At 36.9% G+C, this 17,943-nt stretch overlaps 1 protein-coding gene across 1 annotated transcript; it reads right to left on the bottom strand.

Moving 5' to 3' along the window:
• Positions 1-1,622: 1,622 nt before the first annotated feature.
• Positions 1,623-2,549, bottom strand: LOC142098465 (olfactory receptor 2D2-like). Its single transcript, XM_075181310.1, has one exon. The coding sequence runs from the start codon at positions 2,547-2,549 to the stop codon at positions 1,623-1,625; it is 927 nt and encodes a 308-aa protein (XP_075037411.1).
• Between the last annotated feature and the right edge of the window lie 15,394 nt (positions 2,550-17,943).

Below are 17,943 nucleotides of genomic sequence, written 5' to 3'. Positions count from 1 at the left end.
CTGTGTTTCAGTTTACTCTTTTATTTTCATCAAACAGAACGGAGTTCTGACACCCTTTATAATATTAACTGCCATTGTATACATAGTCAAGTTAAAGCATAGTGGCCTAGTGGTTAGCACTTCTGCCTCACAGCACTGGGGTCATGAGTTTGATTCCCGACCATGGTCTTATCTGTGTTTGCGTGGGCTTCCTCAAGGTGCTCCGGTTTCCTCCCACACTCCAAAAGCATACTAGTAGGTTAATTGGCTGCTATCGAAAAATTGACCCTAGTCTCTCCCTCTCTGTCTCTCTGTCTGTCTCTCTGTCTGTCTGTCTCCCTCTCTGTCTGTCTGTGTGTGAGCCTGTGTCTATATTAGGGAATTTAGACTGTAAGCTCCAATGGAGCAGGAACTGATGTGAATGAGTTCTCTGTACAGCGCTGCGGAATTAGTAGTGCTATATAAATAAATAAATGATGATGATGATGATGAAGAGAAACAGAATTCCTTCAGACAACTGAAGAGAAAGACTCAAGGACACTGTAGGAAATGTTTTCCTCAGAAAGGTACTTTTTGTTTTGCATCATCTCTGTTGCAGTATATGGCCATGAATGTGTGCATGGCATCATGAAATCTGGAGATTACCAGACCATTGTGGAACACAATGTTGAGCCCAGTGTCAGAAAGCTGGGCCTCTTTCTAAGGTCATGGACCTTCCAGCAGGACAATGACCAGAAACACACTTCAAAAAACCCTCAGGAATAGTTCAAGAAAAGACACTGGACTATTCTGCAAAGAGTACAGATCTAAAGCCCATAGAACAGCTGTGGAGAGATCTGAAAACAACTCTAATCATGTCTCCAGGTTAGATAGCTACTGATGCAATATTCTTTTTTAGAAGTCATTAAACTAGGGGTTCACATATGTTTTCCAGCACATACTTTGAATGTTAAAAGATGTATACAATATGGATGAGAAAAGTAGTGTAAATTGTACGTTAGTAGCTTAAACAGACTGTGTTTGTCTGTTCTTGTGACTTGGACAAAGATCAGATCACATTTTATGACCAATTTATGCAAAAATCCAGGGAATTTTAAAGGGTTCATAGACTTTTAACTGCTAATGTATTTTGGATAACATATTTTAACATCATATTATAAATAAACAGAAAGATGTTTTCTATATTTCACCAAGGTGGTTTTAACTTATTTATTTGTCACATTTATTACAAACAGTACAATACAATAAGTCTGGTCTCCTGGACTTTTTCATCCTAGTGTTTAGGATATAACACTATTGCAAGAATTCCAGCCTGGGATTTGTCTATTTAATGTTTGGTGAGTGTCCTTGTCTTAATTATTTTATTAATTCCTTGCAAACAATAAATATTGGGAATGGCACCATATCTGACAGTTACTTAAATTACACTGAATACCATTTACCATAAACTAATGATACAAAAGAAATTACACTTGTGTGGGGAGAACTATAAAAAAAAGTACTGAAATTGCGCTTTGATGATGATAGGAAAATAGCTGCTCAAAGGAATGAGAAAAGCTTCAGTAATATTAGGGTCAATAGAAGTAAATTCAAAGACAACTGCCATTTATTTTATTCTCAGTAACAAAAAATGACAAATTTATTTATCTTTGTTTTAACCCCAGTTTTCTCAGCAGAGCCCTTTTCACATCTTTATTCCGTAGACTGTAAATTAGAGGGTTGATCATGGGTGTGACAACTGAGTACAGTGCAGTAAGGACTGGGTCTAAGACATTGGAGTATTCTGATGGTGGCATCATGTACAAAGACAAAGCTGTCATATAGTAAATAATGACAACGGTGAGGTGGGATGAGCAGGTGGAGAAGGCTTTTTTTCTTCCGTCCTTAGATTTTATCTGCAAGATGACCTTGATAATTTTTATATAGGATGTTAAACTGAACATGACTGGGAAAAATCCATAAATCAATAACTCTAGGTAGATCACAACATAAACCTCGTCAGTGCCAGCACAGGAAATGTTAATCAGAGCTTTAGGATCACAGAAAAACTGGCAGATGGAATTGGAGTTACAAAAGGATATGTGTGACACTGGAATTGTAAACACAAATGAATTTAAGCATCCTGATATCCAGCTTCCAGTTGCAATTAAGAGACAGTTTTTCTTATTTAAGATATAGTGATAGTGTAAAGGATTACATACAGCAACATATCGGTCATATGCCATAATGGGTATTAGAGTATCCTCTGTGAACCCAGCCAAAAAAAAAAAGTACATCTGGGTGAAACATTGCATGAAGGAAATCGTGTTATCTCCGGATAATAACATGTGCAGCAGTTTAGGGACAGTAGTGGTTGTATAACAGATATCTACTAAGGCCAGGTTACAAAGAAATAGATACATGGGGGTGTGCAATTGAGCATCAATATATATCACTGTTATTATAAGAGAATTGACGAGCACTCCAAATATATATAGGAAGAAAAAAACACTAGCGGTTAATGAAGGATAATCAGATTTTGTAGAAAATGGCAAGAAATGGAATTCTGTAATATAAGTCTGGTTCTGCATTACATATTTAGGCTATTCTATAAATGAACATGAATATTGCTATATTAGTGGTTACTGTGCCTGGGCCATATTTTGAGTTGGTGCGGCTGTAGGTATTGTGGATATATATGTACTGTACTGGTAAATTGTGCATCCTGCATGTTCATGAACCCATGTCCAACACCTCATTCTCCTTACTTCACCTATGAAAAATAAAGGTATTGTAAAGATGATGGACAAGATAAAAAATAAAGTTTGAAAAAGTAAATGTCCACATAAAACAATGTGTATGCTGCCCCATGAACTGCGCTGCCCCCAGCCAGGTGTATAATCTCCTACACGGTAAATACAGCACGGCACTGTGTATAAAAAGTGTTAAAAGTAGAACAATAGAAAATTGAATTACACATATTATATCTAGGGGAAATTAGTTATTATTTTACATGGGAATCTTATAGCAATTTCCGACAATTGCTGAATTACATGTTGAAAAGATAGAAACTTTTATGATTAGATTTTCTGGAAATCTTTTAAAATTAGCTCAATAGATTTGAACACAAAATTTGTCAGTATGTTTATCTCCAATCACATGATATATTACTCTTTCTATATATAATGACTATCACTCACATTTGTCAACTATACTTGGTGGTTGTTAGAATGTGTATTTACTATTATAAAATTAATTTGATTGCAGCAACTTAACATACAAAAATGCAGTTCTATTCATTTATGTTTTCTTACTTCAACTAGAATCCTACTTAAATCATTTACTTGCATGGCTTAAATTTGTATGTCCCTTAAGTGATTATGTTAAAATACATATTAGAAATATGCTAAACCTAGTGCAAACTGGATGCCCATTGCTGTTCCTCACCTTTATGTATACAAATTATTGTTGAATACAATCATTAAATATTGCTATATTGTTATTTCCTCTGTGAATGGAATGTGCATCATCTACATGTATATGACTGGCACTTACATTAGAACTTAGAATACAGTGCAATACAATATTAGAGTCTACATTGACAACGTACAGTTTGAATTTGGAACTAGCATATAATTACTAAGGTTTTTTTTTTAATTGGACGTAGGCATTATTTGTAAAAGTTACATATTTTTGCATTGCACATACATGAAGATTTTTTCTGTGACTTGCACTTACAACTTCTTACTCCTGGAGAGGTGGAAGAGGGGAGGATAGGGTCAGGCAAGCATAATATATATGCTAATTTTATCTTTAAGGACTGAATCAACAACCGCTCTTCTTGTGTTTGTGCGGTCAGGCAGACACTGTAGATACTCTCTCTTCAGGAAGAAGTGTGAGTGTCTCCTGCAGCTCACGCAACAGTCTCACACTTGAACCTTCTATTGAGCTCCTCGATGAACCATCTCTCTAATCAGACTCTTAATGTCTACTGTCTATCCAATGGCAAAATTTCCAATTGACACTGACAAGTCAAATTTTTCCAGTTTCAGGTTAAAATTTACTACTTTATATATACAAATAACATTGCTTCACAGCAGTGTGGTCACTCACCTTATAGATATAAAATAAGTAAAATTCATTGGTGATGTCTAGAACTAATATTAGTATAAATAGTGTATTATGATGTCACTACTTGTAATTGGTGAGGTCAAAGACATCAGTGTTAGGAAAATGTGTGAATAATATGCTCCATGCTGTAAATTAGTACAGTTATTAGAATCCACCACAAATGTCTGTGGCTTGTAAAGCATTACTGAGCCTAAAGCTAAATGCATTTATATGAAAAGAGAACCCCTTAGTTACTGTAAAAGCTCAAATACATTTTAATATGGGGTTCATTATACCATATACACTGTCATTTGGAGGTAAAATAAAAACAGGAGAAATTAAGGCATACATCTCATGCAATGTAATGGCATTTAATCAATAACCCTCCATTTTCATCTATAATACTCTAAAAATATATATTTTTATTTCTAAAGTGAGTGTTAAATAAGCCCATTTTCGAATCAATCTGCAAATCAGTGATATCACAGTGTTGACAAAGGTGTGGAGAGACCAACCTTTAAGATATTAGATCATCAGAAAGTTCAAAGCAGCACAGGAAATTTCAAAAGATAAGTGTGCACTTAGTAACCTGTCCACTTATCAGACTGTATAAGAGGTTACAGAACTGCATGTGACAAGGTCGGTGTTATGATCAGAGGAAGAAAATGGAGTCAAGTAGGAAACTGCACACTAATATTTATATAGCGAAAAGAGCAGGGTTCCCACACAGCAGAGAGATATAAGGAACCTGTAAAGGTGATGCAGGAGGATTGTGGCTTCTAACACATCCTTATGTGAAAAAGCATTATATGACCGGCGTGTTTATTATTATATTTATGCTAAAGCATGTTAACTTGCAATGCAAACATTAATGCTACAAATTATAATCTTGACCAGTTATGTGGAAGATTTGTAGCCCATTTTAAAAGAAAACATTTGTCACTGGCTGCATTTAGAACCTTGTGTCCATAGTCTGAAAAATATTCATATTGTTTCTGACCATTGTATTACAACTGAAGACTAGTATTGAAAGTCTTAAAACAATGCCTGTGGCTCTCATGCCTTCAAGTCATTGAGAGTTAACCAAGATCTACATTAAGATATATTGTGGCAAGCTTAGTGGAAATTAGAGCCGACTGGCCAAGCAAAGTAATATTGTTGAAAAATTATATGTTATAAGTATTTTAAGACTCCTTTGTGAATCCTACAATGCACCTAAAAAAATTTAGATAATAAAATGTTATTTCCACACTATTACTGAGGTTTACATTTCCTGGTAACACTTTTATAACTAGGAATCTGTATTTTGATCACACCAAGTTGAAAACCTGTGAGTTCCAACGAGTTCTCTCATAAATTTAGCCTCCTTACAGACAGCTCCCAACACAACTTTAAATTTTATGTCTCCTCCTTATACTGTCTCTCCTCATCCCAACTGTATTATACATCCTAACTGTACTATACATCATGTCTGGATCATGATCCCTCAATGTACGGTGTTACATAATATGTCAGCTCTTTATATATTTTAAAAATAAATAATAATAATAATTCATGTGTGATGGGTTTAGAAAACTTCTAGAGAAAATGTTTTGCTTCACCTAAAAAAAAGTGTGACATGCAGGTAACAATATTGTTGCGTCCTATGAACTCATTGCAGTTTCCAAAATAACACAAAATATTCTAAAACATATACTACACTATAATAGTCACAGATAATTTACTGTAACATTGTACAGTGCATTATAATTTAGTGGAAGAATAATAACTCACCATTAGATTATCATAAAATAAAATACAAGAAAGAAAGGACTCATATTTATATATTGTGGATCCCTATACGGTGTTTAATTAGATGTTACTATGGGGAATAAAATAAAATTATAGAATTACATTAACTATACACTCTCCCCTTGGATTCTGATTATAAAGTTTTTAAATTTATTGCAACAAGCTTTTTATTCTCTTTTAATACATTATAATTGTTTAGTCTTTAGGAATTTGTTGTAATATTGTAGTTTTGGATAAATCATGAAATTATGGAAAACATTGTAATATATTTACATAATTGAAATTGTTTCACAGACATAAGCTGGAAGTTTTGCAACATAATTTGTGTTTCTGTGTAATGATGTTGTTGAATTGATTTTCTTTCTTCATTCATTTATTTCTATTGACAAATTTGCATTAATCTAATTAATGACTCTTCTCTTTTTCTTCCTATAGTTCTTATTTGGAGGAAAAGGCTTAACTTTGCTATAGAATAGTCTCAGCTTTATTTATTTGGTGAAATTACAATTTTTCCAGATGGATTATAATTGTACATAAGCACCATTTGCCTTGGTGATGCGGTTCTTTACATCCTCATCAACCCGACCTGTTCTCGTGACAGTGCTTCCTAGATAGATAAAGGAGTCCGCTTGTGCAATGTCATTTCAAATAATGCTGAGCTTGCATGTTAGCGCTGATCCTCATCTCCTTTATTTTGCAGCCAAGCCTGCTCAGCTTCTCTCTGCAACCAAGCGGGCTTCTTCATACATTGATATTGGTGTGAGAGAAGGCAAATATCATCAGCAATATTTTAAGTCTCCCAGCCTGTTAAATAATCTCAATTGAGTGCCAATAAACACAGTATTCTGACACATGGCTTAGTGTGTTAAAATGATGGTGAATGTGAGAGAGCTAACTTTGCTCCTTCTTGTGGGAAAAGAGTGGGATTTTCTTGAATGCAGGAAATCCAGAGAAATGTGCCTCATACTGCCTTTAAATACAAACAGAGAGCAAATATGCACATGGAGTAAATACCATGATGTTATTTAACGTTCATGTTTTATTGAACGTAAACATTAGACTCCAAATGAACTGAAAATTACAGACCCAGTAAAATAGGTTAACTCACCTGTGCATGATTAAGGAAATCCTGAAAACATGATCTGATTCTTGAGGATTGAAGTTGAGAACCCCTTCTTTATAAAATAAATGTCCTGGTTCACTGAATATCTGTCTGCTTTTTTTTTTATTTTGGAAGCCCTCTTGCCACCTCAAACTGAATCTTTCAATAACTAAGCAGAGGAGTGATAATTGGGTAGAACAGCCTAGGTTGGTTAAGAGGGTGATTCAGGAATATTTATTAGTTTGCCTGAAAAGGTGAGTTTTCAGGGAATACTTGAAAACTAGAGGAAAGTCTTGTTGTGCAAGTGAGGGCATTCCACAAAGTGGTTGCAGTCCAAACAGCCTTGATGTAAGAAGCAGGTTTGTTGCTTCAGTGTGCCATGGCTGATATTGAGGTCAAGCCAGGGTGTGAAGAGTAGCTGGAGCCACTTGATTAAAGGATGTTGCTAGGGATTGGTTACAATGTTGTTCTGTGACTGTGCTGTAGGGAAAAGACAGAAAACAACAGAGAATCCCTTCCTTGAACCCCAGAAACTTTCCAGATCTGGAGAGATGTATATGAGAAAAACGTATGTAGCTCACTAAGAGCTCCACTGGACCACACTCTCCCTTGGTGAGGAGACAATGTACCAGCTATCATCCAGGAGGTAGACACAGCAGTCACCTCCCCAGTCGACTGCTGGATTAATTCTGGCCATGGGGCACGGACAATCGTGTTTTCCACAAAAATCTTTCTGCAGAAACACTTTACTCATTATGTGAGGGACACCAGGGGGTAAATGTATCATACCCCGGTTTTGTCAACTCCCGTGAGTTCAGCGTCTTCGCAGCTTAAATTTAAAGCGGTGCTGCCTTGTAAAGGGAAGTTTCCAAGGCAGCACCGCTTTAAATTTAAGCTGGGAAGACGCCGAACTCACAGGAGTTAACAAAACCGGGGTATGATACATTTACCCCCAGGACTTAGACAGGTCCTCACCTGATCACTGCTGTAGCCGTCTGGCTCGCCACTTCCCATGTGGTACCTGTGGGATGAAACAGAACAGCCCTCCCAGACAACTAAGGCTAACTCTAGCCCCAGTAAAGTAGACCACCCACAGTATGTAAGGCTCTAACAGCAAGTGCGAAAAGCTTCAGAACAATTTTACCTCCGCAGCACAAACTAACCTAAGCCGGGGTGTAGTTCACTACTATACTGCAATCTACACAACCTCAATTAAAAAAAACAAAGATACAAAACCTACTGACACTATGTGAGGCCATGTCCTAGTTTCCAGTGGTTACCGTCGAAGCTTACCCTCTACTGACAATGAGATGCACATCCTCTCTTAAGGACCAATCGACACCCCAGTAAAGCGAGGGTCAAACACAGGATGAGGGGTCCCCATCTGAAACCGTCAGTGGCCACTGCTGGAACTCAGGATGAGTGCATCCAGCACCCCACATTGAGAGACTGCCTAAATTGGACTTGCCGGTGTTATGATTCCTAGTGAATTCAGGACGTGGAAATAGCAGTAGAAAATCTAAGTGTCTTTACATATTTTGACTAAATAAACAAGGATTCAGTTCACGTAATATGCTGATTTCAGGTAGTAAATTAACAGGTATACTCCAATACACAAGTATGAGCAGGTGTGATGAATGACAAGAATAGTCCACAGAAGTAACCGGTTCCAAGCAATGATTTAAAAGGCAATACACTTCAGAACGCAGGAACAAGTAGATTAAGTTACCCAATTGCCAGGAGGCATGAGGCAGTCCAGGAAAGCAAGACTAGCTGAGTCCAGTGACCAGGCAGAGTTCAGGGCAACAAGTGTACAAAGAGAATCCAGTAGCCAGGCAGAGGTCAGGGTCAAGTGAACAAGCATAATCCGGTAAACAGGTAGAGGTCAGGGGAACAGGCAAACAAGCAGAGTCCGGTGAGCAGGCAAAGGGTCACAATGAGAGATCAGACAGCAAAGAAGCAAACTGGAACAAGGTATTAACAGGAGACAAGCAGCGAGGTATAAACGATAAACTACACAGAACACAAATTGAGGCATGTATATGAAGCTGTGAGACAGGTGCTGGTACTAATCAGGTAAGGAGATTAACTCCTATAGGCAAGGTGTAAAGTTCAGGCGCAGAACAGCAGCACCTCTGGTGAAACTGAGGTACTGCTACCACATACAAAGTATAGGCAGAGTGGTAACATCCGGGTGCTCCACCAGGACTCAAAAATAGGCACCCTCAGGAGATTCTCACCACTCCATCCCCAGACCCCTGGCTGTCAGTTTTCTTCCTACTGCCGCTGTCTCCTGACTTAAGCCACAGTTGCCTCTTCTTTCACCTGTCTTCTGTCTCCTCTTCCAGACAGGAGCTCTCCTAACCCTGACAAGGGACCCATGTCATCTGCTGCATGCTCTTGTTCTCAGCGCCTTCTGTCTCTGGATGTCCCTCGGCGTCCCCTCTCTCTGGCTCTGCCGGCGAACTGCATTTGGCACTGCCCGGGATGACTTCATAATAGCCGTCGCGTCAATGCAGAGTTGTGATGCAACAAGCCCTGATTGGCTCATTGTGGTGCTAAAAATTCAAATGGCCAGCCCTGATTGACTCACCGTCCCTGTCATTGATTGGATGGCAGTAAATCTCTTCTGATTCACTGTTGCCAGCACCAGGGAAACCTGCAAGAAATGAACATTTATCCGCTGCCACCCCACGATCAGATATGAGAAATCTGCTGGAATTAGGAGGCTTGATAGAGTTCTAGTAAATAAATGGAGAAGAACTTGCAAATAATACGGCAATGATCCAAGAGGTGGAAATGGAGTGTTAAAGAAATAAGAAACTAAGCAGAGTCTAGAGAATACAAGAACAAGGCAGTCGACATCCTGATGATTCTTTTAAACATACAGTCCTGATGGATGGAGGACAACCTGCCTTGACATTGTAGTTAATTATGCTATGATTTTGGCAAAAAATAACATCCTTCACCATACATTGCATGTATCTCCATCTCCTTTAAAATATGGTCCAGGTAATCCTAAACACGTTTAGCGAGCACTGTAAAAGTAAATCACAAATGGTAACAATCCAAACACTGTACATGTGTAGGTAAATAAAATTCTTATCTCAGAGTTAATTGAGTCTCACTTCCCATTGGTGGTGACTCTTTCCCCTCAGTTGTGGTGTTAAAAGCTCTTATATAATCTTCGCTGAATGTGCGGATAGTGTTGTGCAAGGTACTTACCAGTAACGCACCACAAAGCAACAAACCAACAGCCATGTCTTTTAAAGATTTACTTTAAAAAACTTTCTCAATATTATAGATCTTCTTAGCTCTACTTGAGAGAGTCTCAATGTACATTCCGATTCTTAGGCACTTGATGCTTCCAGTTATCTGCCTGAGTGGTTTTACATGCATTCCTCTTTGGTAAGGATAGCGATTTCCAGGTTCCAGTATCTCTGTGTCTCCAATCTTTGTGATGTTTAGTCTTTCAGTGCGCCCTGCTCATAAAGCTATGATATGAGTATATCTGACATGTTTCAGTTGCACCTCAGCTTTCTTAAGAGATAAATGTGTGAGAGTATAAGACAATGAATAATTATTAAAAGTACAAATATATCTGTGAAATACCTTAAAAAACTATAACTACAGATATCAGAATTACGCCATTGACATAAGTGTGGAGAAAAAAACAAGTGTTTCCCATGGAACAGAGAAAATAACAGGATGCAAGACTAAAAACAAAAAGATATTATGCAGTACTCAACAAAGGATATTGCCTTATATGTATTTATTGTTGCAAATAAACATTTGCTGAGCTAAAGAGATTACCTTATATGTAATTGTTTTTAACCAGTTAATGCTCAAGCTTAGGTATAAATAAAGGAACAGTCTGAGAAGTCCCTCAGAGCTGATTCTGAAACTACAACTACTCATTTGTGTTTCATTTCGTTCTCTCCAGTTGACAAAAAGGAAAACAGGTTATCAGAGATCGATAATAGGGGAACCAAGCCTCTGTGCCCCGACAAATGTCATTCTCCATAGGGAGTCTGGGATTGCTAAATCTTCTAAATTCAGTCTTAGAACTACTATATTGTATTAACATATGTTTTATTGTTTTTGAATCCACTTGTATGAAATCAAACATGTCATAAAAGTTAAACATCTACAATACTAGGACATTACACAATTTTGTGTTATTATGTTTCATTTGCATGTCCCTCAATATAACAAAGAACATTTTTTAAACTTAAAAGACAGTGGCACATCTAAATTATTATTTATGGATAACCATATGATAGAAAAAGCAAATACAAACTTAAAGTGATAACATTACATTTAAAGGCACTCTAACCTCAATTTTTTTTAATACTTAGATTTGCCTCCAGTGTTCTCAGAAAAGCCCTTTTCAAATCTTGATTTCGTAGACTATATATTAGAGGGTTTATCATTGGTGTAACAACTGAGTACAATGCTGTAAGGACTGGTTCTAAGACATTGGCGTATTCTGATGGTGTCATCATGTACCCAGAAAAACAGGTTGTATAATAAATAATGAGCATGGTGAGCTGGGATGAGCAAGTGGAGAAGGCTTTTATTCTCCCATCCATAGATTTTATCTGTAAAATAACCCTGATAATTTTTATATAGGATGTCAAATTGAATATAACTGGGAAAAACCCAAATATTAAAAATTCCAGATAGATGACAATATAGACAGTTTCAGTACCAGTACAGGAGATGTTAATAAGAGCTTTAGTATCACAGAAAAAGTGGTGTACGGTATTTGAATGACAAAAGGACATTTTTGACACTGGAATTGTAAGTACAAATGAATTTAGACATCCTGATATCCAAGTGCCAGAAACAAATAAGAGACAGTTTTTCCTATTTAAGATATAATGATAGTGTAAAGGATTACATATAGCAACATATCGGTCATATGCCATAATGAATATTAAAACATCCTCTGTGGAACCAACCAAAAGATAAAAGTACATCTGGGTGAAGCATTGTATGAATGAAACTGTATTATCTCCAGATAATAACATGTACAGCAGTTTAGGGACTGTAGTGGTTGTATAACAGATATCTACTAAGGCCAGGTTACAGAGAAATAGATACATGGGGGTGTGTAACTGATCATCAATATATATCACTGTAATTATAATAGAATTGATGAGGACTCCAAATATATATAGGAAGAAAAACACACTGGTGGTTAATGATGTATAATCAGATTTTGCTGAGAATGGCACCAAATAGAATTCTGTAATATACGTCTGGTTCTCCATAACACATTCTGGTTATTGTACATATAAACATTATTATTATTATTATTATTACTATTTGTAGTCACTGTTTCAGGGAGTTGAATGAATATGTCATAATTTTACTTTCTCTATGCCCATATCTTTCTCTCTAAAGACACAATGTACAATAAAATAATAAAGATAGAAAAAGCAAATAAATTAAACATAAAACAACACCTATGCTGACCCTTGAATTGTGCTACCCTAGACATGTGACTAGTCTGCCTACGTTGTAAATTCAGCCATGTACTGCGTATAAGATATGTAAAAACTAAAACAGTAATACTTTGAATCACACCTACTGTATCCTGGACAAAATTCTTATTATAAAATTGAATATTATTAATGTTTCCAATAATTGCTACATTACATGTTGAGAGAAAATAAAATGATATGGTTCAGCTTGCTGTAAAGTTTGAGATATTGGCTCAATTAGTTACTCTTCAATGTTTTGTTATTTAGAATATTGGTCCACTCAGTCTGAATGATGTTGAGACCTCCGCCAACACAAGCTCCTGAAATAAGGGAGACAGATTTAATGTTGATATTTTTCATTAGTGACAAATATAGGAAAATTGCGAGAGATTTGGCACACATTTAGTTCTGTACAATATTTATAAAACTCAAATGATTATTCTAAAGGATACCTCATATTTATCTAATGTCCATTTCACTATCACTCACCTTCACTAAGAGCTTTGGGCTTTCAATCAGCTCAGAAATAGCAGAATCACTTTTGCCTAGTAGCACAGCTCTCTAATTTTACACTGCAATTTAGAGTTGAACTAAGACACTCCGACTTGAACTATTGAACTCCAGGTGGAGAAGTCTCTGCTACTGTTGGAAGTTCAATCCCTTAATCAGTTACTCCAGTGTGTGAATCTGTTTGTCCCTCTGTGAAGCAAACTATAGTATCTTCACCTGACCAGAGCATGTACTGTGAACAGGAAGTGAATTAAACAGTTTAAGACAGGGTGATGGTGCTAATACTTATCTTTTGTACAAGCAGTGGGACCTTATATGTCCAGAATGGAGTTTACTGGAGCATGTATGTGGCTGTTCTTTCCTCCCTTACCTGTCCTGGTTTCCATTTCTTGCCGTGATGCCTGCCTACCTTCCAACTCCCAAGGTAAGAGAATAAAGCTAATGTTCTTGTAAAAGTCTATAATATTTTACTAGCACAGATTTAACCACCAATGAAATCTCCTTACGTCAACTATTTTTTATCCCTAATAGGCATGACTGGTAACCATTCATCACTCTACTGTTCTTATTGCTATTTATATTCTACTGCTCTATGTATAATATATTTGCAGCTTAAAAAATAGACTTGATAGACAAAAATAATTTTGTTTTGCAAGCACAGTAGACTTGAAAATGGACTTATTCATAACCATTCTTTCCATAAATATGTTTTATAAACAGCTAATTTGTAATTCTGTATGAACCAATCAATGCTAGTTTACTCCTATTTATTGTTTAATGTAGTCTAGAGACTAGGGGGGTCATTTAGAGTTAGGAGCCAAGCAAACAAAAAGAAACAACTTTGCTCCCGGACAAACCACTTTGCAGTACGAGGGGTGCAAGTGTATTTTTGGTACGCAAGGAAAGTAGTGGCGACTTTTGCATGTTGCAGACAAATACTAAACAGCTTTTCTTGTACACTGCCATTTAGGTTCGAACCAGGACATGCTGTCTGCCAAATCTAAATTTTAAATATATACACACACACACACACACACACACACACACACATATATATATATATATATATATATATATATATATATATACACACACACCGATTATCAGATTTAGAACTTGGCAAAAAAAGAAGTAGACTAAAATATCTTATATTGCTCACATGTAAAAAAAATTTTTTTGTTTGTTTCGTTTCCCCCTCTGTGAAATCTTATGTCTATCTCTGAAGTAGACATGATTTACTCAGCATGACATGTAATATTTAAGGTGCTAAAGTTTCCAGATATTGAAATCTTCCACATTGTATTTTTTTTACTATGCAGCTTAATGCAAACAAATATTCTGTGTAATCAGCATTTTCTGATATTAAAATGAGTCCTATAGTGCTCCTCAAAAAACTTACATAGGAAAGCAATGTTCTTCCCAAACAATCAGATTTGTATCTTAAATAAACATGTTTATAAGCTTTTGAAACATTTACAAATACATTTTGAAGTGTGACTGACAGAAAACAATGTGTCCTATGGACTGATTGCAATTTCTTTAAACATACTCAAACTATTTTATTCCGTAATATCACAAACATACAACATACACCAGTTACTTTATCATTTTATTATGTATTGTAAATTTGTGGAAGGGTCACAACTCACCTGTAAATCTGCATAAAGCACAGGAAACGAAAGAATGATACTTATAGTGTTTGGATCCCTATAGAATGTGTTATTAATATAGAAGTTACTATGGGGAGTAGAAGAAAATGATGGAATTACATCACCCATATACTATGCCCTATGGTTTTGATTATAATGTTTTTAGTTTTATAGCAGCAACTTTTTCTTCTGTCTACACATTATTATTTTTCAGTTTTATAAGAAATGTAATTGTGGATCCCTATACAGTGTGTAATCACTGTATAGAGATTTTAAAATAAAATATATTTATTGTTAAAATAAAATGATGTAATTACATAACACATATATCTGCTCATGGGCTTTGTGTATAAAGGGAATGTACACCTCTCTCTTAAATTGTGATCAGTTGTTTTGGGCAGTAATTGGCTTGAACTGCCCCATGTAATATGGGGTATGATTACTTTAGCAAGATCGCAGATCTACTGGGAAATGCACTTGGTGGAAAGTGTAAAAATATCACTTCAAAGTCTAGGCTGTTACCCTGTAGGATCACCTTCTTTATTAATTTAAACTTTTAAATATGATTTCCAAAAAATGATCTGTTTTGCTTATTTCAACCTCATTTATGTCTTATTATTCATGAGAGTGAACAAATAGTAGGACTATCTGTTTTTATATGTCACTTTTGTTTGTTTAATTTTTTTTTAATATGGTTATTTGTGTTGTTATAACTGTATTGCGCCACCTCCAGCAGCATTGAGCAAAGCCTCTCTGCCTTATGTGTATATGAACATCATGATTGCAGCGGCATGGAAGGGCAAGAATGACCTTGTGATGCAGTGGTTGCTGCAAGAGAAGAGAGTGATGCCGGACCCTGGTAGTGAGCAGGTATAGAAGGGGTTTGCTCAGCGACTTTGCTCTCCATGGCCACGTTCAAATATTTTAAAACAGACTGACAGAGACAAAACAACAAAGAGATTGGCTGTGCAGGGAAAAGTTTGGGAGGAATGAAAAAAGAGCCAAGGAGCTTAGGAGAAGTCCTGAACGGGATTGAGCTGCAATGGGTGTCTGTGATTGAGGTAGCATTACCCTCTCCATGAAAAGCTAGTTCAGTGCATGCGTGAACATAGTCCACTCCGAAAGTCACCCAGTGAGTGATCTCCATAGGCATGAAGGCCACAGTACAGATGCTTTAGTGGAGAAGGTGGGGAGTGAAGGAGAGAGATCCTGAGGCAAAATGACAGTGCTGAGGTTGAGAATTAAATATTGACTTCCATATTGAAACTGCTTTTCAGTAACCAAGAACTATGCTGGAGAGGAGTAACGGGAGTGAAAGTTTATAACTGTGTTGGCTAGTTTGTTTAGTTCAAAATGTGTTTGCTACAAGTGAACTAAGATTCAAATAGCCTACTTCAGACTTATACCAGAGTTAAACAGGAGGTAAAAAGGTGAGGAACACTCTGCCTGATATCATTGCTACAGGATGACAAAATCCATCACTCTCCAGTGGGTCCTGTTATCCTTCATCTTAAGCATCTGCTTGTCCACTACCTGGAAACTCCCTATTGATTTCTTAGCATGGGCAAATTCACTGCTGGATTAATGAACCAGTTGCAAACCTTGCTTCTCAATATGTACTATATGTTCATTTGTACTATCATGTTTTCATCTGTACTACAAATTACCTCCATCCTGACACCACCGACTGCTTTTCATGTCACTCCACACTGCACCAGGTTCCTCTCTTCCCTCCTATCCTGTATCTCCTCCAGTGTTCTCCTTCTTACCTATCCTCCCTGCCCAATATCCTTATCTAACTCAACCTGCCCTCCTGCCATCTTGGCTATTTAGCCTCCACCTCCTCTGCTAACCACCTGGGCCGATAATGTCCCTTTAGCTTCTATTGCCCCTCACTACCCCCTCCCTCTATAATGTAAGCTTGCAGGGCTAGGATCCTCTGCCATATGTCTCGTGTCTGTCCAGTCTCTGTCTTCCTTTTTTTCCCTGCCATGTCTACTGAATTGTTTCCGTATGCCATGCAATTTGATCTGTTAATTGCATCTATTAATTTATTTTCTTCTCTGTACCTAGGTACATGCTATTATATCTACTTCTACTGTTTTCACATATGTCACATTTGTACTACTATGTGAGATGTTACGGAATCTGTGGTGTCATGTAAATCAACAATAATAATAATATTAATAATAATAACAACAACTAATTTAATGCAACTGAGAACTGTGTTTCAGTGTGTCCTGACACCTTTTATTACCACAACTGACATGGTATGCGTAGCAAAGCCAACAGAAACAGCTGTGAAAGAATACCCATTGTACAGGGGAAGCTCGGTTTGTCTAAATATTTGGAAATGGTCTTTCAGTTGAATGATTTTCGATGATCTGATGTTCTGAAAGGAATTCTTTGCAAATCTGATACCATGTGTGTAGTCAGTGGGGCTGTGTTTGGCAAAGAGGTGTCTGATGATGGGGATGTGGTTGCTATATGAAGCCAGAAGCTTGTAGAAGTGTTGTGGAGTATTCTGGTATATAAATACAAGTTAAGAATATTTATTTATTAATATTTATTCATACAGCACTGGAATATTCTGTAGCACTTTACAATTGGAAGCAACCCAGTAATAAAACAAGACTGGGTATTAACAAACAGAAAAAGAGGTAAAAGGGCCATTTTTATAGGCATTGTGTTTCTTCAGCGTGGAAAGTAGCTGAAGCCACTTGATCAAGGGATGTTGCCAGGTTTTGTTAAGATGTGGTCCTGCCATAGCAGAAGAGTGTAGAAATTGTGGAGATAAGTTGTTGCATAGAGGTAAAAAGTTGTTTATAAGTAATAGAACTGCAGATATGAAGAGGCTTGGTAGAGTTAGACAGCAGAGAGGGTAAAGCAATAAGGAAGAGCTTACAGCTGATAAGGTAAAGAATCAAGAGAGGGAAAGGAGTGTTAAATATATGAGAATCTGAGCACAGTCTAGAAAATACAAGATCAAGGCAGTGACCATTCTGGTGATTTTTTTAAACATACAGCCCTGATGGATGTAGGCAGCCTGCAGTGATATTGAAGATCTGTGTGCTATGACTGTGGCAGGAGACAACATGCAAGTGGCCTGGACCAACTTGTATTTCAATTCAACCTGCACAGAGCCACCAGTTTTAGAGGACGAACAATAGAATTTGCAGACACTCTGTGGACGGATATGGTCAAGGCAATCCTAAATCTTTTCAGCAGTCATTGTCACTTGGGTCAATCACACAAAGCAGGATTTCTCCATAGGGTGTCTGGCAGCTCTGTATCTTCTAAATTAAAACTTAGAACTACTATGTTTTATTCACAT

Source organism: Mixophyes fleayi, chromosome 7 (genome assembly GCF_038048845.1).
Source record: "Mixophyes fleayi isolate aMixFle1 chromosome 7, aMixFle1.hap1, whole genome shotgun sequence".
NCBI lineage: Eukaryota > Metazoa > Chordata > Amphibia > Anura > Limnodynastidae > Mixophyes > Mixophyes fleayi.
The sequence above is the reverse complement of the archived record's forward strand: the minus strand, read 5'-3'. Positions and strand labels throughout refer to the sequence as shown.

Coding starts and splice junctions, on each gene's coding strand:
- LOC142098465 (XM_075181310.1), bottom strand. CDS start 2,549: ATGCAGAACCAGACTTATATTACAGAATTCCATTTCTTGCCATTTTCT.